The sequence below is a fragment of the Dipodomys spectabilis genome, unplaced genomic scaffold, assembly GCF_019054845.1.
Source record: "Dipodomys spectabilis isolate Male_0828 unplaced genomic scaffold, ASM1905484v1 ptg000085l, whole genome shotgun sequence".
NCBI classification, from domain to species: Eukaryota; Metazoa; Chordata; class Mammalia; order Rodentia; family Heteromyidae; genus Dipodomys; species Dipodomys spectabilis.
The window spans coordinates 4,234,865-4,259,631 of NW_024870762.1; the positions used below are offsets into that span (position 1 = coordinate 4,234,865).

A 24,767-nucleotide genomic window follows, 5' to 3' on the forward strand; every position below is an offset into this window, starting at 1 on the left:
TTCCCACTCACTCACAAGCTACTGGAGAGTGGACTGACACTGGGGACTCTGGAGGCTCCTTCCGCAGGCAGCAGACTCAGCTTCCTGTCCTGCCCTGCCCTGTCCTGCCTCCCTCTGCCGCCTGACTCACACCTTCCCCAGCCCCAGGGCACAGTGTGGGTGCAAACTTTCTTTCCTTGAGTTGGAGGGGGTGGAGTGGGAAGGAGGGGGAGGACAGCTGGAGAAGGTGGCACCGGAAGCTGGCTGGATGTGGGAATGGCACACAGATGGGCAGGGGTGGTCAGCACTGGAGCACTGTGAGGAGCCAGGCTGCTGGCCAGCTGTGCCCAGAGGGCAGGACTCCTTCTAGCTGCTGATTGGGATGGGGCTGGGTAGAACGGGGAATGGGGCAGCAATGCTCACGTCTTTGGAGGGCTTGCGGAGAATGTCCCCCACGCCACCACCATTGCGCAGCCCGTGGTTCATGACAGTGACGATGCACATCAGCAGAGTGTCACAGGCCCGCTCTGTGCTGTCCAGCTCCTCGTCCTCTGTGAGCGGAGAATGGTCACACACAGGCCACCTACCTCCATCTTCCCACCCCGCTGCCTCCCACACACCCCAGCCTCACCTTCCAGCACCTCTGGTACCGCAACCCCCGAGACACATTCCATCTTGTCCCCACTGCACGTGCCCACAAACGTGGCAGCTCCGTGTGGCATCCCTAGGGGGCTGGCTGGAGGGGACAGGGACAAGGTCACCAGGAGTTTAAAATTCTTGGCCTCATCCTCTTGGATCTGCTTCCAGCATCACATCCTCCAAGAGGTCTCCCGGATCCTGCCTGCTCCCCCGTGCAATCTGGCTATCGAGCAGGACTTTCCTATCTCCACTCTATCGTATCCTAAGGCACAGACGGGGCTCTGCCTGCTGGCTCTGGCACACAGCAGCCCTGCAAATGTCATGCTTAACATGAACGACAGATCTGTAAGGGGCTCCAGCTCCCAAACAAGTGGCTCTCAAGGCTCCACACCCCCTCGGCCAGATGGCAGTGAACTAGATTTCCTTTGATCTAGACTGCAATGAGCTAGACTTCCCCAGAGCCTAAAAACAGATCCAGACAAGGAGCCTAGTGGGACAAACATGCCATGTCTGGCCCTGGCACAAGTCATCTGTGCAGGCCCAGTGTTACCCTCCCCAGCCCCCACTCCCCACTGGCCCTAGAGAAGAAGTTCCCAAGACCTCTGGAGTGGTTGCCAGGCAGCCGGTCCACCTCAAGAATGAAGTCATCCTTGAGGAAGAGGAAGCCCACGATGGAGAAGAGGTAGACAAGGATGAGGGCCAACAGGGCAGTCAGCAGGATCGAGCGGCCATTGCGGGTCACACTCTTGATGACATTGAACAGTGTCTCCTCACGGTAGATTAGGTCAAAGAGCTGCAAGACAGAGATGGTGCCTTGAAGGACTGGGCCAGCCATTCCTCCTGGGGACACTGCTGGGGCCCCCTGGGACTCTTTGGGGGGTGGGGGGTGGAGAACTGCCCTCAGGCAAGGTTAAGGAAGCCAGTGGACATGATAAAAAGCTTCCCGGAGGAGCTGCAGTTCTAATGCCACGGATATAGGGTGGCCTAGTGGAAGTGAGGGACAATACAGTGGGAGGACACCAGGTACCAAAGGAAGATGGTGACATCTGTACTGCACTTGCCAGGAAATCTAAGTGCTTTTGTTTGTGCTGGTACTAGGGCTTGAACTCAGAGCCTGGGCACTGTCACTGAGCTTCTTTGTTCAAAGCCTGGCACTCTTCCACTCTAGCCACAGCTCCCCCTTGGCTTTTTTGTGGTTAATTGGAGAAAAGAGACCATGGACTTGCCTGCCTGGGCTGGCCTTGAACTGTGAATCTCAGCTCTCAGCCTTCTGAATAGCTGGGATTACAAGCATGAGCTACAGGTGCCTGGCTAAGGGTTTCTAACACAATATTAGTTCATTTCATCCCAATTATTCTAGAAAGTACAGGCTAGGATGAGGCACCAGGAAGTTAGAAAACTCATCCAGATTACACAGGTAAGAGTTACCAAGCTGGGGTGCAAACCCATGGTCTGGCTCAGAGTCCATGCTTACCCCCCACCCCCGCAAGAAATGATGGGCCCATGAGGGACACCAGGGCCTTGACTGGTCAGATGAAGGACTCTGAAAATCCTCTCCTTGCCAGCCCAGAAGCAACTGGACTGACAGAGTGTCTGGCGCCAGGAACTGAGAGCAGCTCATAGGCAGCCCCAGCTGTCCCCACCCCTCTCCAGTCCAGCCCACCCAGCAGGCGGCTCACCAGGATACTGTAGAAGAGCTCATGAGCGAAGAGGCCCAGGACACTGGTCAGGATGTAGCCCACATGGTAGAGGAATTCCATGTCCATGACCATGGCCTTATAACCCCGGATGAACGTGCCACGGTTGCCAACGAAGCTCACCACAAACACGATCTTGTTGGTCAGCTGGGCACAAAAGCAGGGTGTGAGATCAGCACCTCACCACCCACTCTGACTCTCCACTTCACCACCATGCCCACCCTGTGACCAGCACAGAGGTCAGGGCTCCAGTGGGGATGAATCAGAGCTGATTCAGCTCAGCATAGAAGACATGGCATGAGTGAACTGATTCCAGAGACTCATAACAGAGAAGCCCCTTGTGTGCTCTGACTCTAGGAAAAACACTGGGGCTCAGGCAAAGGAGCATGGGATCATACAGAAGACCTCTCCTGGTCTTTACAGTGACTGGGCTGGTTGGGAAAGCACCCCCTTGCTTAAGGAACTTTATTTCTATCAGGAGATGGTCTAATATATAAATACTTCAAATAAATACTTTCACAATCTGCAAGTGGACAAGTAACAAGGCTGCTGCTCCAGTGGCCCTGCTCTGTCTGTATCTGAGTACCAGGTGCCCTCGGTCAACAAGGGAAAATGGGGCATACAGTGGTCCAGACCACCAGTCTATAACAAGCCTGGGGCCCTACACAGAAGAAAGTAGACACGGCAGAGCAGTAGCTGGCAACATCAGGCCAGCTAGCTCCAGGGCCGGGCACAAGGCAAGTGTGGGGTGGCTTGAGGAGGGACTTCCTCTGACACTCACATTGAGGGCTCCCAGGATGTTGAGTGTGGGCCCAATGCCCAGGTAGTAGATGGAGCGCAGGATGAGCGCCACGATGAGGGGCCGGATGCTATAGCGCTTGGTGAACAGAGCGGCGATGGAGAAGCAGATGAGGATCCAGAAGAGCAGCGAGATGAGTGGGGAGCCCAGCACACCTGGGGGCAGCAAGCACTGGTAAACGGGGTGCACTTAGGCCCACCACAACTGTGATGCAGAGGACCCCAAGGATCTCCTCCCCTCCTGACAGTTCTTCCCGACTTTAGTTCCCAGTGGCTGGATTTACCCTCTGCCATTGCTCCTGATCTCCTGAGTGCTGGTACCACACACACACACACACACACACACACACACACACACACACACACACACACACCATCTCCCATGAGACCTAAGATCCTGCTACCCCTGGCCAGCACACACACACACACACACACACACACACACACACACACACACACACACACACACACACACACACACCATCTCCCATGAGACCTAAGATCCTGCTACCCCTGGCCAGCACACACACACACACACACACACACACACACACACACACACACACACACACACACACCATCTCCCATGAGACCTAAGATCCTGCTACCCCTGGCCAGCACTGTCTCCTCCATGCACTTAGGAGCCAGTGGAGGGCGTTTCTCCCTTGGCTACATCTGGCTCAAAGGCTCTGCCTTCACCCAGGTAAGAGCAGGCTGGTCTCCCAGGCCCCAACCTCCAACCCCGTGTCCTCACCTGTGGATGCACCCTCTACGTAAGGGTAGAAGAAGGCGATGATGATGTTGATAAACACCGCCAGGTTGAAGGAGATGCTGCCCCACAGCGTCATGCGACGGGAGAACCAGTAAATGAGCGGCATGCCTGGGGGAGGGCGGGGAGGGCAGGATGGGGACAGCTGTAACCTCATTCACTGACACTCCCCCCTTCCTCCCACCTGCCCCATGCAGGGCCCACTTCCTGCAGATGCCATTGGAAAAGCCCCGGCTTGGGCACCCACTTGCGGGCCAGGGAGGCACAAGGGGCATCAGTGAGGGGCGTGGGACCCCTCACCCTCCTCCATCCCAGGTCCTTACTGCGGAGCTTGCGCTGCCACTCCATTTCGTTGTGCAGGAAGGAGGACTGGTCGAAGAAGTCGCTCACTTTGCTGCCCTGCTCGTCCTGCTCGGTGGTGGTGAAGAGCCGATGCTTCGTCTCCTCCGTCAAGAACTGGCAGATGCCGGGCACCGGGAACACGATCTGCTCCATGCTGCGGTCCTGGCGTACAATCTGCAAACCAGGCCGCCCAGTCACTCCTGGACAAGAGCTCCTCCCACACCCCAACCCCACGCACTCAGACCTCACCTCAATTTGTGATGTGTGATTCTCATAGTAAGCCAGAGGGTCTTCCTCTTCCTCCTGGGCAGGCACCGAGGATTTCAACATCTGTGAGAGCTGCTTGTTGTTGAGGCTGAGCTGAGGACAGGAAGGGTGACTGGTCAGGCCCAGATGTCCTCAACCAGGCCTGAACCCTGCCCCAACTGTGCCCCCAGACTGGAGAGAATGGGGCCAAAGGGAGGAGAGTAGGATAGAGCAGCCAGACAATCCCATGGGACAATCAGCCTGCTTGAAGCTTCCAGACCTGCCTAGAGCCACCCAAGTCTTGCTTCCACCCAGGTTTCGCCCCAGTCCAGTCCAGCTCCTGCCCTAAGCCCCACCCTCCAATTTGCTTTCAGATACAAGCTCCTCATTCAGTTAGGTCCAGGCCAGCCTTGGGTGGCCTGCATCCCCTTCCATCCCAGATCCCCATTGGCCATTCAGTGCTCAGCCCTTCCTCCCTGAGGTCGTAGTTCCACCCCTTATTCCCGGCCCATTCCATTTGTCAGTCCTGGTTTCATTCCCAAACTTACCCAGATCCTACCCTCCCTGGCACCCACCATGGAAGAGATGCCCTCAGCCTCCTCCTCTTGGATGCGCTTCACAGGCTTCAGTAGATGCTGCAGCTGTTTATTGTGCCTGGAAAGCTGAGGGGAAGCACAGGGCAGCTGTAAGTGTGGACATGGGGCGTGGCCATAGGGGGGAGGAGCCATCAGTGAGACTGGTACCTGCAGTGCCAGGATGTAGATATTGTGGCCCACTTCTCGTGGGCTCACCTCGGAGTTCTCTCGCTCCTCCTCCTGCAGGTAGGCCTTCTTGATGACGTCCACCTGGAGGGGGCAGTGCCTGCTCGAATGCCCTCTTCCTGGCCCTAACCCTCACCCCTGCTCCTCCCCCTCTGGGCTCAGCTCTGCCTTCCCACCAGCTCTCCAGCCCAGCCTCACCAGCTCCTGGGGCCTCAGACTGATGAGAATTCGCTCTGCATTTTCACTGTCATGCCGGCTCTCCATCAGAGCCAGGAGCAGCTTAGACGCATTGTCCTGGGGGGGGAAGGGGCCCAAGGAAGCAGGCCAAATCTGAGGGGCCCCGCCACCGCCCCTACAATTTCCTCCTCGCCTACTCCCAGCCCCCAAGATGTGCCATGACCATCCCAAGCCCCGCCTCCAGCTTGCTGAGAGGGATTCCGCATAACACACTCAGCCATAAGCCTGCCTCACTCCACCCTGGAGCAAATGCAACCCCCTAGGCAACAGACTGGCTCTGGAATAAATAGATCCCAGCGTGTTTGCTCACATATGCGCCCTTATGTAACATAAATATGCATATATTATCCACAGCACCCTGCACGTCGGCTGGCACACATGAGATGCCTGCGTCATATACACTGTGCACATCACACACACCGCCGTGCACCCTGGACACGCCATCACCTGCGCATGCACACACGTCACACGCATGCCGTGCCCACTCATCGGGACCCACCTTCAGCTGCAGCACTAGATCCATGCGGTACTTGCACAGGGGGCTGATGTCATTGAGGATCAGTGCGGTGATGATGTCAATGCCGTTGGACTCGTGCGTCACGATGCAAGTCTGGCAGGAGGCGGTGACGGGGTGGGGGACACAGAGCCCAGACTCCCTCAGAGTTAATGGTGGCTTGGAAGGCCTCAGCCTCTCTCCCTGTCCAACTTACTCCACCCACCTACACAGCCGTACTGCCAGCCCAGCTGCCCTCATACCGCCATGCTGGCTCACCTGGTTCTCATGGCAAGGGCCCTGGCAGTACTCCGTGAGGGTCTCCAAGGTCTGGATGACAAGGCCCACATTGTCCTCGTTGATGTAGAGCCCCAGCAGCCCCAGGCCCCCCGTGGTGCTGCCGCACATGATGTCCAGGAACTGCAGCGTCTCACACACCAGGTTGTAGTTGGTCTTGTTGTTCTGACAGCGCAGGAAGTTCTGCCGAGTACAGATGGCTTGGCATGGTGGGATGCCAGCAGCCTAAAGACCCCCATCCTGTGGCTGTAGCCCCAGAATGGCCATGCCCAGCCACCGTGGCCACAGTGCCCAGCCGGGGGAGGGCCGGACGAGCAGGTGCAGGCGAGGTGCTCACCTGAAGGTCACGGTTGTGGTTCTCGCACAGCAGCTGCAGGAAGCGCAGGATGGGCTGCATGATGAGCACGGACGTGCCCATCTCGTTGCTCTGCACGCGCTCGCCCACCTCGTGCCCCCGGTGCAGGCTGGGGCCCAGTGAATAGCGGGATGAGGAGCCAGGTATGGAGAAGGAGGCCAGGCGGCCTGCAGACAACACCGAGTGAGGCTGGAGCTGCTGGGAGGCCCTCACCTGGGCCTCCTCCTCAGTCCCCTGCCCCGCACATCCTGCCCCCAAGCCTTGCCCCTCTGACCTTTGGTGGTGGGGTCTGCGGGCTCGCGGTCCTCGTGAGGCTGGCTGCCCAGGTCATTCATGTTGACAGCCACTGTGGACTTGGTCTCCTGCTGGGCCCGCTTCATGCGGTCATGCAGCACCTTGAAGAAGCGCTCTGATTTTTTGTCACTCATCATCAGGTTGTAGAAGGATTTCTAGAGGTGGGCAGGGGGAGGGACGGGAGCAATGTCAGCACTGGGCCCCTGACTGGCCCTGGACAAAGGCTCAAGAGCTTCACCCCAGACTTCAGGAACAAAGTGGGGCCCCTGACCCACCTAAAGCTGACAGAAACTAGGGGAAACAGACATACGGGAGTCTTGTAACCGAGCCTGAGGGTGCTCTGAGCCTAGGGGACACAGAGCCCTGCATGCCCTGTGACTAAGGCTATGGGAGAGGCCAGGATCACCAGAAGTAAATAGGTTGTAACGTTCCCGGCCAGACCTCCATAACTGTGATGGCTGGGGCTCGTAGGACCCCCATCCCAGCCCCCGTGACCGTCTTTGCCTTCCATAGGGGCCCACACAGAGCAGCCAGAGGGATTTCTTTGAAGTCTATGTCCTGCCCCTCAGCTACCTTCTTCCCACGACATGTCTACATGCTCTGTCTCCATCCCCACTCCGCTCAGTGGCCTTCCCTGTCGTTCCCTTTAGCAGAGTCCTGTGTACCGCACTCCGCACTCCAGAGCCCCTGACGCAAACCATACTCTCCTTCACTGACCCTGGTCCCCGGGACCCCACTAGGATCGAAGCACCAAGAGACACAGGTTTGTCCCTTTTCACAGCTGAACCCTCAATGCCTAGAACACTGCCAGGAATACAGATGGCACTCGATGCTGACTTGCCAACCGCTGAGTGAATGAACCAATGGACTTAAAGCAGTTGGGGGTTTTGCTAGTGCATCAAAGGGGTTTTGCTGGCGTTGGGCATCAAAAGCTGGAGAGGGTGTGGAAGAGGAGGGGATGAGGGCTGAGCAGAGGCCGAGAAGCCGATGGATGGACATGGCTGGAAGGAGGACAGGAGGACAGATCAGGCCTGGCTGTGAGGAGGAGGGAGAGGAAGAGGAGATGTAGGGAAAAGAGGATGAGAATGAAGTAGCCATGTGACACAGGTACAGATGTGGGATGTGGAGCCACCCCAGAAGGACTGCCAGCCCCTAGGCCTGCAGCCAAGGCCCTGCAACCCCAACCACCTGTGCCACCTGGCCAATTTCCCATGTAGAATGTGCTAGCCAGAGGAAGGTCTGCTGCACAGCATCCCCCCTCCGAACGACACACCTGGATCTCAGTGTTGCCCCCATCCAGCAGGCGGATGGCCAAACCAATGCTCTCCTGAAAGATCTTCTCGTTCTTGGTGCTGGTGATGAGGTCGCACACCAGCTTGGTGGCCCCCTCCTTGTCGAGCCGGCATTGAGTGGCTGCAATGGCTGACCAATCTTGGTCCAGGCCTGGAGGGAAGACCCGCTTGAGGGAGGGCAGGGCAGCAAGGGCATGGACAGGAGTGGGGGAGGAAACAGGCCACCTGGAGGAAGGCTAGCGACAGACAGCACTGACCGGTGCCCATGGGGTCCGGGAGGTCCCCCCGAGAGCTGGACTTCCGGTTCTGGAGGTAGTTTTGTAGCAGCATCTTACGCAGCTGGTTGCCCTGGGAAAGAGCCAGAGTGGGGCTCTTAGCAGCCCTGTGCCCTCCGGCTCAGCCCCCAGTGCCCTCTGCCGCCCTCCGGCACTCACCCGGTCCCCGTACTTGGTCTTCTTGAGCAGCATCTGCTGCAGGGTGCGCAGCACTTTGATGCACAGCTTCTCCTCCGACTCCATGAGGTCCTTGGTGTGCTGGATCAGCCTGGGTGGGGGAGGCAGCAGCTCAAGGCGGCCACACAGCCTCCCTCCAGCCACAGCCCACGGGGGGTGGGGTCCCCCACTGGACCGTCCCCTGACCCACATGGCTACATCCCAGCTGCCCCCAGACCGGCTCACTTGCACAGGAAGCCCCCGCTCTCGCAGCGCTGGTAGGCCTCACTGCCCTCCAGGAAAAGCAGCTCGGGCCAGTGCAGGACATCCACCAGCACCGACAGCTCGGCCTGCACCAGGGGCTTCAGCCTCTCCTCCAGGGCTGTGATGATGTCCTGGGGTGGGGACAGGGCAAGGTCACTGCCAGGTCTAAGACTACGTTCCCCACCCTCAAACAGCTCCACAGATAGCACTGTGCCGGCCTAAGGGACCCTAGACAAGGCCTGAGCAAAACCTAGCTTTTCTCCACGTCCTTCCTCTAGCTCTGTGTGACCGTGGGCAAACTCCCTGCCCTCTCTGAGTCTCAGTCTCCTATCATGGGGAGGGGGGAACATCTAACTATCCCCCCCTCCATAGGCAGCAGGCAAAAATAAACTGCAAAGGCAGAAAATGCCATCCGGAGTAGGCATGGTTTTGTCACTTCCATGAGCTCCCACTCCACCAGCAGGCCCAGACTGCTGACTGGCCCCTTCTGGGAAGTGCGGGCCACACAAGAAGAGACCCATCTCCTAGAACCTGTCCTTCCCAGGCTGCTGCCAGGCGGCCGGCCCACCTGCAGCTTCTCGATGATGTTCTTGTAGTCCCACTGGTTGGCAGTGGGGGTGAGGCGGGGGAAGGTCCGTGTGGCCGTCTTGTAGCTGGCAGCATTGCGCTGGGCAGCCGCCGCACTGCTGGACCCGCTGCTGAGCAGCACGCTGATGTGGGCATCCAGATCCATGGGCAGTGAGATGGACCGGCCCTTGGCTGGAGGGGGAAGGGATGCTGGAGGTCAGGGTGGGTGGCGGCAGCTTGGCCAGGCTCAGGGAGGTCATGGGGGAGGACAGGATGGATCTGGGTCAGGATGCACAGGCTGAGGCGCCTGCCCTCTTCCCATTTATGTGCTGTGCCTCGCTCCCTCCCCACTCGCACCCATCCCTCCCTCTACTTCCCACTTTGCCCCCTTTCACCTCCACATGCCCCTTGCAACCTACAGGCTGAGAGTAGCTGCAAGCCCAAGCACACAAAAGGAAACTGCTCTAGTTGGGAGTGTTGCTCATGGCTTCCTCTGGGAAGCCAACTCAGAGGAGAGAGCACAGCTTCTCTTGGGTGTAGATACCAGGTAGACACTCAAGGCTTACTGAGAACGACCTGGAGCGGGTGAGTGGTGGGTGCTTGGGGCTAAGTGGTCACTGGGAGCCCCTGGAAGCTGGGGGGGCGGGGGGGCTGGGCAGCCCTGGCACTCACCCACCATGGCGAGGGTACGGACACAGGCCTCCACAGAGCTCTTATGCTGCTGCTGCAGCCACGGGCACTCCAGCAGCCGCGTGGTAGACTGCAGCAACTGCACTACAATCGTCTGGTGTGTCTGCAAGAGGCAGACAACCACTGCTGTAGCTTGGCCCACCCCCTACCAGGACAGCCTAGGCCCACTGGTCCGGGCCCACAGGGAAGGGCCAGGTGCTTGTTTACCAGTGAGAAAGTCCCCTCCATTCCCCTCCCTTCAGCAGTGCACAATCTGCCCAACTTCCCATCTCCAGCCAGAAGCGCTCAGGAGCAGCCCTTTGTGTGTGTGGTGGTAAGGGTTGAACCCAGGGCCCTGAGTTTTCTAAGTAAGCAATCACATCTCCTACACTGCCTGTGGGAGCCCTTTTATTGCTTTCTTTGTGTTATGATTTAGGTGGCATGTGGTACCCTTCCCCAGGAGAACCTGGCTCTTTCATGTGATAGGCCCCAGGGCTGAGAACTGACTCCAGTCTGGGAATCCGGGGATGGGTTCAAGCCCCTGTGCACTGTCCAGAGCCTTCCATGGATGCAAGAAGTCGCAGTGGAGAAGGTACCAGGATACCATAACCAACCAGCCCCTGAGAGTCTGAGCAGTGCTCACAGCCACCTCATCTTCAGTGAGTGTGTTGAGGAACTCTCCATACCCCAGAACTAGGGGTACTGTCTGGCGGTATTGTCCTCACTGTAATTCTTGACCCATGGAACCATGAGATCATCAATGTTTGTTTTAAACTAAACCAGAGGACTCATTTGTTACACTGCACAGATAACTAATGTGTCGTTCCTTCGTTCCTTCGTGTGCACCAAGGCAAGCGTGGCTCTACATTCCTACTTCCCCGGCCCCAGCCCAGAGCCAGCCAAGGGGGCGGGGATTGGACCTAAGGCCCACCTGCAGCGAGGTGCTGTTCTCCGAGAACGGGGAGCTGAAGAAGGCGCTGATTGTGTCCAGTACCACGGTCAGTACGTACTTCTCCAGGGTGGGGTCCGCCAGGCGCTTCTCACGCTTGTTGCAGACCTAGAAGAGAGACTCATTAACCAACCCTCTACCCCCATCAGACCCCCGGCTCCGGCCCCTCTCCAGGTACCCCCCATAGGGACAAACCCGAGCCATGTCCAAGGTGAAGTTCTCAAAGAGCGTCCAGATGTGGTTGCTGGTGTAGATCTCTTTCATCTCCACCTCCGTGTCCACGTAGCAGTGGTTCACGAAGTTCACGTACGCCATCTTCACCTGGGCAGCGGGTGGGGGAGGCCAGGCAGTGGACTCCCCATCCGATTCCTGACAGCTCTCCCTGTGTCTCCTCTCACCCCCTCCACGGCAGGGCTACAGAAGTCCTCAAACTGGCTCTGCCACGGTTCCCTCCCCACCCTTCAGGCCTCCTCCGTCCCCCGGGGCCCTCACCTCTGTGATGCAGTCCTCGTGTGTCACCACTGTCACCACGTCCTCCAGCGGCAGCAGGGACGTGCACTTGATCTCGGTGTAGACATTCTTGCCCTCTGCACAGGCAGCCAGCAGGTCCACCAGCGAGATGTGGTACATGAGGGGGCTGTGTTCCTCCACACCGTCATGGGCGGCCTTCATCATGTCCAGCAGGTGGGCCAGCGAGGTCTTGTCATTGTAGAACACAACCACATCCTCACCTGCATTGGTCAGCTGTGGGGGGAGCAGGGCAGGGCGAGCAGAGGGAGGCAGGAGGCATCAGACCCCTCAATCCAGCCAGCTCTAGACTCCTGTCCCCTTCTTGCCCTTACCAGGGAGAACTAGCATGTAGGAAAATCCTCCTTTGTCTAGGTTTTGGGGGTTCCCTAGTTGGTATCTCTGGCCTGGCCCTCAGGCATCAAAGATCCCTAGACTCAGAAAGTGCCCCCTCCTCCACGAGGCCCTTTGGACCCTCAGCCCTTCTCCCCCAGGCTCCAGCAGTGGGTAATTTAACCCTTGCAGATCCCAGGATATCCCTGATGGCAGCAATTACATCATTCACAGAGAAGTAATGGCAGGGATTAGTATTTAACATGGCAAAGCACTTCTGACACCTCCTGTCTTGTGATGATGTCTTCAGCTCACTGCCCCTCAGTGTAAAGTGTTCAGATTGGAGCTCAGCCCTCCATCCTTCCCACCTTCAGCTAGCTGGTATGTGTTAAGTCCTAACTATGTATTCTCCTGGGTTCTGCTTGAGATCTCTCAGCCTGAGATCTACTAGATCTGCAGCCTTAGTTCTCCCTCTGGGTCCCCTCTACAAGTCCCCCCCACAGCCCACTGAGGACTCCTCTAACGCTGCCTCCCACACCCGCTGCCCAGCTTCCCGTGTGTCCCTGCCCGCCCTCACCTCGGTCATGATCATGTCCTGGCACTTCTTGACGTACTTGCCCTCAGCCTTGATGACGGTGTGCAGGAAGTCCAAATACTGCACGTGGCGCCCATGGGTGGCCAGCAGGTGCACGAAATGCTGCAGCACAGGCTCGCTGATCTCAGAGCACAGCTGATAGTTGTTGAGGAAGATGTGCTGCATGCTCTCGGCCTCCAGGAGCTACAGGTGGGCAGATGTCCATCACAGAGGGAATCCGAGAGCCACCCCTACCACTACTGCTCCCCAGATGTTCCAAGGGTCCTCACCCCTGGCGTGAGGAAGAGGTGCAGGTGCTTGTGTAGCAGGGCCTGGTTGCCAGGGTTTCCTGCACAGAACTTCTGCAGGAACTGGTGCGTGTAGCGCAGGATCTCCATCATCTTGGCATCGCCCTGGGCGTGAAGGGGAGAAGATGGAGTCTGAGCTCCAGACTAGACAAGTGTGAAGTTTCATAGCATGGACAGGACCCAAGAGAAAATGAGAGCCAGTCAACTGAAAGCTGGGTGTCCAGGCCCAGAGAGTGCAAGGGGCTGGGAGATGGGGGCAGAATAAAGGGATTTGGCTCAGGGAAATCTGGGGTGGTGTCATGGTCAAGATTCAGGGTGAAGCTGGGCATATTGGTACATGCCTGTGATCCCAGCTACTCAGGAGGACTGAAAGTTCAAGACCAGCGTGGGGAAAAGTTAGTTTCTGTTTCAAAATTAAACTAAAATCAAATGGGCTGAAGGTGTGGCTTGGGTCCTAGAGCACCTGCCTAGCAAGCATAAGACCCTGAGATCAAACCCCAGTACTGACAAAAAAAAAAAAAAAAACCCTAAGGATGAATGAGTGTAAATATGGTCAAAGGACTTTATATATGTGTATGAAAATATAAAAATGAAATCTGTTGAAACTTTAAGAAGTAGAATAAGGGAGAGACATGAAAGGGGTGAGTTCAATCTGGGTATATTGAATGCAATAAAAATGACACTGGAATCCCCTTGTACAAAAAATATATGCTAATATAAAATCTTTAAAAAAGATTTGGGCTGGGTGCTGGTGGCTCACACCTGTAATCCTAGCTACAAAGGAGGTTGAGAACTGAGGATCCTGGCTGAAAGTGAGCCTGGGCAGGAAAGTCGGTGAGACTCTTAATCAACAACCAAAACACTGGAAGTAGTGCTGTGGCTCAAGAGGTAGAGCACTAAGCCTTGAGCTGAAGAGCTCAAGCTCAAGGCCCAGAGTTCAAGCCCCACGACCAACCAAAAAAAAAAAGATTTGGGGGCCTGGTTCAAGTCAACCGTTAGAGAAATTATAGAAAGACAGAAAAAAAATCAAATATCCTTGGGATATTGGATATTGGGAGCCTCAAGGGCTGAAGGTCAAAGATCAAAGTAAGGCTAAGATTCAAATCTGGAGCCAAGCAGGCCTGAGGACAAGTCAGGGAGTGATATCTCAGTAAGGAATCAAAGCCAGGGGTTGAGACATGGCCAGCACTGATAGCATGGGTCAAACAGTGGTGAGAATGGGATCAGCATGGGTCAAGGTAGGGGACTGGGATTCAGCTATGTTTTCCAGGGTTAAACTAGAGGAGGGAAGGAAGGTCAGGGCTAAGAGGTTAGATGAGGCTGGGTTGAATCAAAGTCAAGATGAATCTGAGTGAGGAGTCAAGAGTTAAAGTTTGAAACTAAACTAAGACGAGACTCAGGCTCTAGAGGACTCTGGACCCTCTGTACATCACCTTTACAATGAAATTAAATTAAATTAAGTTTAAAAAAAGATAATTCTAGGTACAGGCTGGAGTACAAGGTCAGGGTGAAGCTGGTTTCGGTGGCCTTAGGGACGACTGTATAGTTTGGGCTGGGTCAAGGTTTTAGCAGAGCTCCCCAGGGGAGTCCAAGGTCAACGCCAAGGTCACCTTGTCGTAGGGGATCTGCAGCAGGTCCAGCATGACCTTGTGAGCATCCATGTTCTTCAGCAGCCGCTGCTGCTTCTTCCTCATCTGCTCCCCGACTCCACACATCTTGTTCAGCCGCTCCAGGATCTGGAGAAAGAGACAGATGAGCCCAGAGCCCCGTGCCCCACTCTTCAGGCTCTCTCTCTCTGCCCGCTAGCCAGCAGTGGGACAGGAAGCCGGAAGGAGGCCACAGCTGCTGAAGCCAGACCATGGCACCGAGCCAGAGAAACACTAAAAGCCCAATTCCACCCATAAAAGTAAATAGAACAATATGACTGTGAAATGGAACTTCATTAAATTCCTTCAGTTTTTAAAATAATTCCATCTAGACCTTGGCAGGGCTGTTTTTCACATGCCAGGAAAGCTGGAAGATATCTGTTTGGAAGACCAAAGTGGAAGAGGTAGAAGAGGCCAGGCCTGCTGCAGAGCCCTGAACCTAGAGATGCAGGGGTCACTCACTCCCTTGACGATCTGATAGTTCTCGCTGCTCTTCTCCCCAGACGGCTGCAGGAAACCCTCCTCATCCGTGGGCCTCTGGGGGACATAGACAGGATAGAGTCAGCCAGGCCCGGCCTCCCAGGACCCCATCCAGCAGCCCGTCACCCACTCACCTCCTTCTTGTCCTTGGCGGTGCCTGCCTCCCCCTCCTCGCCCTTGCCACTGCCCTTCTTGTCCACCCACAGCTCCGACTTCTCCACCATGGTCCGCAGCCGGTCTAGCTCTGACTTGATCACTTTGTAGTTCTCCACATCTTGGGCTGAGATCAGCAGTTGTACCTGAAGGTGGAGCAGGGTCTGACTTTGTAGGACAATTTACCCCCAAGTCCATGGCCACTGAAGAAAACTCTAGCACCTTCCCTAAGTCCACACACCCCTCCCTGTGTCTCCCGTGTTCCCCCTCACCACCACCTCCGTCTATTCCTCAATACTATGGCCTTGCCATTAGTTCACCACCTCCAGAAAGTCTTCCTTGATGCCCACAGACCTCTTTTACTCCCTTGCCTTGAGTGGCCATCGTCTGGCTTCACTTAAGTCTCTGAGTCATGTCACATGCCACGGTGGCCTGTCACTTGCTCCCTCACACCGCAGAGGGGAAAACACATTGGTGTCAGCGAGCATCACCAAAAGAGGGTCCTACACTGTCCAGCATGTGAGTTGGATCCTACCTCCCTCGGTCTAGGCCAGAAGGCAAGAGAGGAAAAGCTCCCAAGGCCTCAATTTCCTCCCTCTCTCATGGGAATGAGTTATTGGGACAATGCCAGGAGATAATGCGAACCAGTACCCAGCACCTGGTACACAGTAAGCACTTGCTAAATGCCAGCCTGGATAGCAGACAGCTCACAGGGAGCTGTGGAGGGGACATGACGTCACAGTGACACACAGGCCTGCCTGTGGGTCTGGCATGAGTCGAAGCACTTAGCATGGGTATGCATAATATTTGCAAACTCTCAAGTGCTGTCCACAGTGTAAGAAACAGCAGGCCCCGAGCCAAGCTGGGAGGAGCCCAAGGCAGCCAAGACTCCATTCTCACCTTTTAGGAGCTCAGCAAGGCTGGAAGTCCCTGGTGTACCCCAATCCCTCTGTCCACCACCCCCTCAAGCTGTGAGAAACTTCACCCAGTGTCCAGCACAAGCCTAAGGCCCAGTTGGAAGCCAGGCGACCCCGATCACCTGCTTGAAGGTGTGCATGGCCTCCTGGCGCTGGCTGAAGTGCTTGAAGAGCAGCTGCAAAGCACCGGAGACGAGCGGCGCGTAGTCGTGCATGGTCAGATGGATAAGCACGCGCAGAAACATGCGGCCACCCTCATCATCCACCTCCAACATGCTGCTGGTCTTCCTGCGGGCAGGGGTGCAGGTGTGGGCATGGTTAGTCATCCCTGCTCCACAGTAGGGGGGGCTGGCATGCCCGGCCACCCAAAGGCGTGCCCAGTGTAATGTTTGTTCAGAATACTGACTTGTCCCACGAGTGGGTAAACAGCCACTGTTGTGAGCCCCTCAAAGGACCCTTGTGTCCCCTGTATCTAAAGCAGGGACCCTCCATAAGCCCCCATCACTAGCAAGGAGAATGAGAATGCATGACTTATTTTGTTATTTTGCTTTATTATTTTATTTTCGTGCTGGTACTGAGAATTGTCCCTGAGCTTTTTTTGCTCAAAGCTACTACTTTCCTACTGGAGTCACATCTCCACTTCCAGCTGTTTGGCAGTTAATTGGGAGATAAAAAGTCTCACGGACTTCTTTCCTGCCCGGGCTGACTTCAAACCACAATCCTCAGATCTCAGCCTGAGTAGCTAGGATTACAGGCGTGAGCCACCAGCGCCCATCTAGTGCTGGCTGACATCTTTCTTTTCACTGCTCTCTAACCAAAATGAAGTATTTCCTTCAATGAGGAACCATTACTGTACCTTGTGAGTTTGTCACCAGTTTAAAAAAAAATTACAGAGGTTTTCACCTCACCTCCGAGTTGCTAATGGAAATTGTGAAATTCTGTTTTCATTCACTACTTGCTAATTACACCCACCCATGTGGCTGGCTATTTAATGTGCTAATAAAGAGCACATATAGAACTGTCGCTTTTGATTTGTTTTGCTCAATATTTTGATAACTGCATCAAGGCCTTGGTTTCCCTCGTGAGTTAATGTGATTTATTTTATGGATTTAAAGCACCATTTGGAGAAGAGGTCTACTGGCTGAGCTAAACACTCAGGAAGAGCTGGGAACGGAAATGGCCAGCGGGAACTGCAGGCTACACCTCTGCCCAGTTTTTCAAAGTGGGGGTGCCAGGCTACAAGCCCCACATTTCCTTCTTGCCATGGGATGGGAGGGGGATTTGACTAGCCACATGACCCAAGCAGGGAAATGAGCAAGATAACTAAGATCCAAGTGGGTCAAAATCACCGAAGCTGGCCAGCACAGGAGGTTCAGAGTATCCAGCCTGGCAAAGGTCTACAGGGGGACACAGAGGAGGAAAAGCCAGGCCCCCACCCTCAGGAAAACCCCAAAGTCCCAACAGAGGCAACAATCCAGCATCAGCATCACCTCCCAACCCCCTCCTCAACCTGGCCTCACCCCACTCCAAACATGGCCTCTGCCTGCTCTCCGATGCGGTCCAGATTCATATTGGCTGCTGTGGGGAGCAAGACAGACCAGATGGGGTGCAGGTTAGGCCATGCCCAGGAAAAGGAGGGAATAGGCTTCAGGAGAATTCATCCCGGACCACCCTGTTGCCTGTGCTTTCCTGGGCAGGGTGCAGAGCTTCTCGGATGGGGGCAAGGAGAGGAGGAGCCTGTGAGTCAGGAGACTCAGGTCCAGGGATGCCTTGGCCTATGGTTGGCTGTGATCTGGGACAAGTCCTTGCCCACTAGGGGCTTCAGTTTTCCCCACTTAGGAGTGGGGGGAGGGTCCCTGCCCCTACTCCTCACTGTGGCAATCAAACAGGACAGTGTGGAGGAAAGGCCTTTGTGGACTGAAAGGGGCAGGGCAGGGAGCTGTGTGACCTGCAGGCAGGGGGAGGGAGGGGTGCTCACTGGTAGAATCGAAGGCAGGGGCCGTGCCATCAGCCCCGCTGTCCTGCATGGGGAACACCTCGACGAACTCCTTCTTGAAGACAGACAGGAGGTAGGAGATACGGTAATCCAGGCGCACATTGAGGATGAACTGGAGACAGACAGAAGGTGGGGAAGAACAGTCTGAGGTCAAGAGACAAGAGACACTTCTGCTCCACGAGGGCAGCAAAAGTTCTTGTCCTACTCTGTGAAACAGCCCTAAGGTTCTGAAGAGAAGGGAATACTGAGGCCTAGGGAATCTGGGATTGCAGACCCATGACTGCCCTATATGCTCATGGGGGACAAAGTCTCTGGCCACATCCCCCAGACCAGACCTGGTAAGAAATCTCTCCGTTGACTGCCCTGGCCAGACATTATCCTCATGCCCTCTGATGAACAACAAGGGCCTCATCGCTCCTCCCAACCCCACACACCCCTGCCCTCGGGGCTGCTGGAGAGGCTCAGACTCAGAGAAATGTGTTCTCAAAGCTCTATGAGACTTTGGGATGTCCCCTTCTCCCTCATTCTCTTATCTGTAAAAGGGGGAAACAGAGGAAGACTTCAGTGCATGTTGGATCTCCTGAGGGCTTATCATGACAGGATGCGCCCCCCAAAAAAGTGTCCCCCTGAGTCTGGAGGTCTGGGAGGGGCTGAGAACATACATCTCTACCAAGAGCTAGTGAGCTGATGCCCGGGGTCTGAGATCCACACCCTGAGGCGCACCGGCTAGATGCGGATCCTCACGAAGCCCTCCAGTGCTAAACACATCTGAAGAGATTCACCCTGCCCAGCCTCCCCGCACTTATTCTGGCCCCCCCACCACGGTCTTGTCCAGCCACCTGCAGGATCTCCAGGATCTTCAGCTTGGTCTCCATCACCACAATGTCTTCATTGTCCTCGAACTTGCTTCTGTCCAGTGGCTCAGCAGCACCAGCGCCCGCAGGCAGACTGGGGGCGCCAAAGACAGACTGCTTGCGGCTCAGCACCATGGTGGACATCATGTGCCCCACGCCCTGGATGGACCTCCGCACGTTCTTCCCTGTGGGTCAGAGGGCAAAGAGAAGGTTTTCAGGGGGTGCACAGCAGGGGTCCCCAGAGTGACAAGCAGGAGATTGGGGACAGCACGTGGGCTCTATGACAGTTACAGGGCAAAGCCTTGTTAAGGAAGGGTGGAGAACTAACCCAACTAACCCAGAAAGGCTTCCTGGGGGAGGGCAGCTTTTGGCCAAGAAGAGAAGTGGCATAGGGAGATAATGAGTTCTCTGAAGGAAACTGAGGCTGAAGGGACACTATCCCAGGAGTACTGAAGACTGACTGGTGGGTGGGGCCTGCTTTGTTCAGATGAATCTATGGTATGCCTGAGCACACTCCCTGATGGCAGGGCTGGGTCCCCTCTCACTGGATAGTTCCATGATGGCTGGACTGTCTCCCCTCAAGACCGAACACAGATAGACAGCAATGCAGCCCAACAGCCCCTGGGGTCTTCACAACAGCTGGGCAGGGAACCCTTTGGCCCATCCCCAGCTGAAGGGATTGGGGGCCCAAGATGCCACCTTGCAGCAGAGCCAGGAGGCAGGGGACCCAGCAGGATGCTCAGAGGACTTTGGGTGCTTGGAGAAGGCTAAGGAACCAGAGGGCAGTGGGTGGCCAGCAGCAAAGCCTCACCGCCTGGGTCCTCGAAGACCTGCAGCATGGCCGGCGGCCCCTGCACACAGTCGATGATACCCAGCAGTGTGCGTGTGAGCCGCAGAAGCTCGCTAAAGCTGTAGAAGCCGAAGTAGATGAGATTGTGAGCCAGGCTGACCACCTGCGGAAGGGCAGGACTAATGTGAGGGTGGGCGGGGCCAACACTGGAGGGGGGTGTGGTTTCTTAGGGGCGGGGCCAGGACCCAGAAATCAAGGTGAATGGGGAAATAATGAGGACAGGGTCTGGGGGGGAGGGGGGAGAGGGGGAAGAGAGGACCTCTGAGAGAGAGGGGTCCTGGCTGATGGGGGTGAATGGACTTCTTCCAAGCATTATATAACTGGGGGGAGTTCCAGCCTTCTGTGTCCCCAGGTGAAGGCTGGAGGCATGGAAGAAAGTGGGGTCATGGATCCCACAACCCACCCTAAGCTCAGACTGAGACGCCATTAGGGGCAATCCAGAGTCCCACAGACCCCCCCCCCCCAACCCCAGTGCCCCCCACCGCAGCCCACCTCGTAGGTGAGCTTGTTTTTCTCCTCATTGGCGAAGGGCACAGCCTCGCCCACCACATTGCTCAGGTAGTCCTCCACAAACTCCATGGTGCTGGCGAACTTGTTCTTCTTGTCATCTCGGGAAGTGTTGAGATTGGAGTCATAGCTGGGGGGAGGAGCCAGGATGAGGGAGGACCCTGGTGACCCACACCCCCGGCCTCCGTCCCAGCTCTGCCTCCGACGCGCCCTCCCTTCCTCCCTCTCACTCCTTGATGGTGATGGCAGTGGGGATCTCAGTCCAGAGCCGGGCAAACTTGACCGGCGTGACCAGCTCCTGGGGGTCGCGGTCCACGTGCACGTGCAGCATCAGGTGGCAGAAGGAGGCGCGCAGGTCAAAGGGCAGCATCTCGTCAGCCATGCACAGGAAGATGAGGTCCACGCCCAGCTGCTGGGAGATCTCATCAATGGCCAGGTACTGCCGGTCCAGGCACATGCGGGCGAAGAGCTTCAGCTGGTACCTGGGGAAAGGAGAGGCCAGTGAGGACCCGGGGTTCTGCTAGCGTGGTCTGGGATAGGTAAGGACTCCACAAATGGCAGAGGGTCATGGCTGAAACCATGCACTAGCCACAGTAACCGAAAAGTCACAATCTGAAGATGGAGAGCCCAGGTCTTTGATGAGTATTTGCCGTTCTTCCTTCTGTTTAAAAAGGGAAAATCCCAGCTGGGCACTGGTGGCTCACTCCTGTGTTCCTAGCTACTCAAGAGGCTGAGGATTGAGCTTCAAAACCAGCCTGGGCAAGGAAGTCTGTGAGACTCTTATCTCCAATTAACCACCAAAAAGCCAGAAATGGAGCTGTAGCTCAAGTGGTAGAGCGCCAGCCTTGAGAAAGCTTAGGGGGAGCACCTAGCCCCTGAGTTCAAGACTTAGGACTGGTGCAAAAAAAAAAAAAAAGGAAGGGAGAGAAGGAGGAAGGGAAGGAGAAACAGAAGGAAGGAAAGAAGGAAGGAATGGAGGGAGGGAGGGAGGGAAGAAGGAAGGAAGGAAGGAAGGGAGAGAGGGAGGGAAGGCAGGCAGGAAAGCTGTGTTACCCCAGGCAAATTCTATCAGGTCTCTGTGCTTCCGCTTCTCAACTTTACAAGGAGAGCAATAAGACCTAATTCCTAGTATTCTTGTGTTTGTGTGTGTGTCTTGCCAGTGCCAGGGCTTGAACATAGCTTAAGCCACCCCTCCGCTTCTAGATTTTTGGTGGTTAATTGGATTTTTCTGCCTGAGTTAGCTTCAGTGATCCTCGATCTCAGCCTCCTAAGTAGCTAGGCATGTGCTCCCAGCACCCAGCATTCCTGGGCTCTTGTAAGGCATAAATGAGCAGCCAGTGAGGTACTCACAAGAATGCCTGGTATACAGTGTACAATGAAAAGGACCGTTTGGTATTGTTTTTTGCGGGGGGCAGGGGGAGAGTGAGGAGGTGGGGGAAGGGCAGTTGTGGAGCTTGAATTCAGGGCCTGGACACTGTCCCTAACCTCTTTTGCTCAGGGCTAGTGCTCTACCACTTTGAGCCACAGCTCCACTTCCAGTTTTTGAGTGGTCACTTGGAAATGAGTCCCACAGGGACTTTCCTACCCGGGCTGGCTTTAAACCATGAGATCCTCAGATCTCAACCTCCTGAGTAGCTAGGATTACAGGTATGAGCCACCAGCACCCAGCCCGTTTGGTACGTGAAGACATCTTTGGAGATAGGTGAGGTTTCCTTGACACCTAATGCTGTGCCTGGAGGGAGGACAGTTTTGTGCAGGGAAGTGACAGCAAGACACCACCTCGGGCAGAGGCAGGAGCCCCCTGGAGCCGTCGGGACCCACTGCACACCGAAGTCAAGTCCCTTCCACGAAGGCCGCTGGGGGGGGGGGGGGGGGACAGGGCACCTGTAGTAGCTGAGCACATTCTCGTCGTGGGCATTGCCAGCCCGCGCCTCCTGTGCCAGCTGCCTCACGCTCTTCTCGTGATGCTCGTTATTCTTGTCGGTCCAGGTGAGCCACACTTCCTCCTCGGAGTATTCGATGCTCAGGTACTCGTGGGATTGGGCCATCTCCTTCAGGGGCCGCAGCCTGCAGACAACAGCACAAATCACCCAGCCATGCTGGGCTCCCATGCAAAACCCCAGACACGTGAGCTGGCCGAGTACAACGCAGGCAACCATGTGCCGCTATGTGGAACACAGCCCTCAGCTTCTCCAAGGCACAGCCTGTGGCTGTTTTGCCTCTGGGCCCCATCCCTGTGCTCAGGCACAGGGCTGCCCACAGCAGGCACTGAGCTTGTATCTACAGAGGACTAGGGTGACAGTTCCGGTCTGAACCACAATGGGTCAAGGGGGCCTAAAGGAAGGGCTCTGGGGCAGGCCCCGGGTGGACTTACTCAGTCTGGATGAGAATGTCGCTGTTCTTAGGGTCCAGCACACACTTGCAGATGAGCTCCTGGGTGACGGGAATGGCCACGTGGTTGGACACACACAGGTCAGAGAGGTAGTCCAGGAACCTGAGGTGGAACCGCAGGCCAGGAGGGGCTCAGAGGCTGCGCTACAGGATGGAGAACTACCTCCTTCCCCGCTGAGCACCAGCGAGCTGCTGGGTTCCTGCTCGCCCCAGGGCTCACGTCTGAGTAGGACAGACGTTCAACCGCAGTGAGAGGGCACATCTTGGGGAAGGGGGAAGAGAGGGAGGCCAAGGCTGGGCTATATTCAAAATATAACATCTGAAACTAGGTACCAGTAGCTTTTGCCTGTCATCCTAGCTACTCAGGAGGCTGAGATCTAAGGATCAAGGTTCAAAGCCAGCCTGGGCAGAAAAATCTGTGAGACTTTTGTTATCACTAACCACCAAAAAGCCAAAACTAGAGGTATAGCTCAAGGGGTAGAGCACCTGCCTTGGGCAATAACAGCTAAGGGACAATGTCCAATGCCCCGAGTTCAAGCCCCAGTACCAGCTCACACAAAAAATATATTGAACAGCTAGTTTGGAGAGGTATTTGACTCTGTCATTGGTGGAGGGATGAGGGGTCTCCCAGGAGTGGCTTCTCTTATTTGTCGATGGGGATAAATTTGGGAGACCCCAGGGAGGAGCTGGGGAGGCAGGAATGTGTCAACAGTGCGGAACAACTGCAGTATTCCACCAAGCAGCCCGCGCAGCCTCCCCCTCCTCCCCGCCAGGGGCGAGGAGGCACAAGTGGTCACTGCACAGATACCAGGCAGAGAGGGAGGCCTACCTGGGCTCCCGGTTCTTCCGCACGAGACTGACGAAGGTCTCCACCTCAGTCTTGGTGATGTGTTTCTCCAGCAGTTTTCGGTTGTTATGCAGCAGGGCGGTGATGGTGTCTTCAGCCAGGATATCGTAGCCAATCTGGGACTGCATCATTCCAAACTGCTTGGCAATGTGTTCCTGAGGCAGACAGAGGGAGTCACAGGAGCCATGGACAAAGCGCTGGGGCCTGCTCTGCTCCAGACCCCAAGACAGAGACTCCACGCTAGGAAGGAAGAGGTGCGGAAGAGAAAGCCAGCTACACAGAAGTAGGAGGGCAGTCCATAACTACTAAGTTCATAGGCCATCTCCCTCCACAGTGCCACCTTCATGAGCAGGGCCCTGTCTGTCTGCAAAGACCAGATACCTCATGTGTGGGGTGCAACGCAAAATAAAATAGAAGAAAGTTTGTTCCAAGACTAAGAATTTCAAGCAGGGCACTAGTGGCTTATGCCTGTCATCCTAGCTACTCAGGAAACTGATCTAAGAATCACGGTTCAAAGCCAGCCCGGGTAGGAAAGTCCATAAAACTCCTATCTCCAATAAACTACTTTTTTTTTTTTTAAGCCAGAAGTGGAGCTGTGACTCAAGTGGTAGAGAGCTAGTCTATCCCAGGTCCTGAGTTCAAGCCCCAAGACCAGCCCAAAATAAAAAAATAAAATAAAATAAAGCCAAAGAATTTCAAAGCCAGGGGTTGGGAATGTGGCTTAGTGGTAGAGTACTTGCCTACTATGCATGAAGCCCTGGGTTCTATTCCTCAGTACCATATTCCCACAAAAATCAGAAGTGGCACTGTAACTAAAATAGTAGAATGCTAGCTTTGAGCTAGCTAGTGCCCAGGCCCTGAGTTCAAGCCCCAGGACTGGCAAAAGAAAAACGAAGAGAAGGAAGAAGGAAGGAAGAAGGAGGGAGAAGGAGGGAGGAGGTAGAAGAAGAAGGGAGGCGGAGAAGAAGAAGAAGAAGAGGAGGGGGAGGAAGAGGAAGAAGAGAGGAAAGAAGAGAAGGATGAAGGGGAGAAGAATGAGGAGGAGGAGGAGGAGGAGGAAAAGGAGGAGAAGGAGGAGGAGGAGGAAGAGAATTATTTCAAAAGCAGGCTCTAGTGGTTCATATCTGTATCTCTAGGTACTTGGAAGGCTGAGATGGGTAGGATTGCAGTTCTAGGCCAAATTGGGCATAAAAGTTCACTATACCAGGCAGATACCAGTGGCTCACACCTATAAACCTAGCTATTCAAGAGGTTGAGATCTGAGGATACCAGTTTGAAGCCAGTCTGGGCAGGAAAGTCTGATTAACCACCAAAAAAGCCAGAAG

At 55.6% G+C, this 24,767-nt stretch overlaps 1 protein-coding gene across 3 annotated transcripts in view; it reads right to left on the bottom strand.

Annotated features, from left to right (window-relative positions):
- The window catches only part of Itpr3 (inositol 1,4,5-trisphosphate receptor type 3), a 63,097-nt gene that overhangs the window by 3,895 nt on the left and 34,435 nt on the right, over positions 1-24,767 (bottom strand). For 2 of the 3 annotated variants that reach the window (XR_006148011.1, XM_042684369.1), the window contains exons 16-54: positions 23,425-23,597; positions 22,579-22,698; positions 22,089-22,271; positions 20,435-20,686; positions 20,190-20,334; positions 19,659-19,800; positions 18,833-19,032; positions 17,976-18,105; positions 17,518-17,575; positions 16,120-16,285; positions 15,062-15,226; positions 14,910-14,984; positions 14,412-14,537; positions 12,784-12,906; positions 12,497-12,697; positions 11,572-11,823; positions 11,275-11,400; positions 11,062-11,187; positions 10,134-10,254; positions 9,463-9,653; positions 8,877-9,025; positions 8,634-8,742; positions 8,457-8,547; positions 8,181-8,350; positions 6,888-7,062; positions 6,596-6,780; positions 6,241-6,441; positions 5,968-6,078; positions 5,430-5,525; positions 5,214-5,315; positions 5,019-5,132; positions 4,474-4,584; positions 4,206-4,398; positions 3,868-3,993; positions 3,097-3,269; positions 2,298-2,462; positions 1,219-1,411; positions 611-715; positions 403-530 (exon numbers count right to left, since the gene is read on the bottom strand). Coding sequence is in view for 2 of the 3 variants with exons in the window: in XM_042684369.1 (XP_042540303.1) it covers positions 403-530; positions 611-715; positions 1,219-1,411; positions 2,298-2,462; positions 3,097-3,269; positions 3,868-3,993; positions 4,206-4,398; positions 4,474-4,584; positions 5,019-5,132; positions 5,214-5,315; positions 5,430-5,525; positions 5,968-6,078; positions 6,241-6,441; positions 6,596-6,780; positions 6,888-7,062; positions 8,181-8,350; positions 8,457-8,547; positions 8,634-8,742; positions 8,877-9,025; positions 9,463-9,653; positions 10,134-10,254; positions 11,062-11,187; positions 11,275-11,400; positions 11,572-11,823; positions 12,497-12,697; positions 12,784-12,906; positions 14,412-14,537; positions 14,910-14,984; positions 15,062-15,226; positions 16,120-16,285; positions 17,518-17,575; positions 17,976-18,105; positions 18,833-19,032; positions 19,659-19,800; positions 20,190-20,334; positions 20,435-20,686; positions 22,089-22,271; positions 22,579-22,698; positions 23,425-23,597 (5,772 nt within the window). In the remaining variant the exon portion in view is untranslated. The remainder of the gene's footprint in view (positions 1-402; positions 531-610; positions 716-1,218; positions 1,412-2,297; positions 2,463-3,096; positions 3,270-3,867; positions 3,994-4,205; positions 4,399-4,473; positions 4,585-5,018; positions 5,133-5,213; positions 5,316-5,429; positions 5,526-5,967; positions 6,079-6,240; positions 6,442-6,595; positions 6,781-6,887; positions 7,063-8,180; positions 8,351-8,456; positions 8,548-8,633; positions 8,743-8,876; positions 9,026-9,462; positions 9,654-10,133; positions 10,255-11,061; positions 11,188-11,274; positions 11,401-11,571; positions 11,824-12,496; positions 12,698-12,783; positions 12,907-14,411; positions 14,538-14,909; positions 14,985-15,061; positions 15,227-16,119; positions 16,286-17,517; positions 17,576-17,975; positions 18,106-18,832; positions 19,033-19,658; positions 19,801-20,189; positions 20,335-20,434; positions 20,687-22,088; positions 22,272-22,578; positions 22,699-23,424; positions 23,598-24,767) is intronic. The other variant, XM_042684370.1, reaches the window with a different exon arrangement.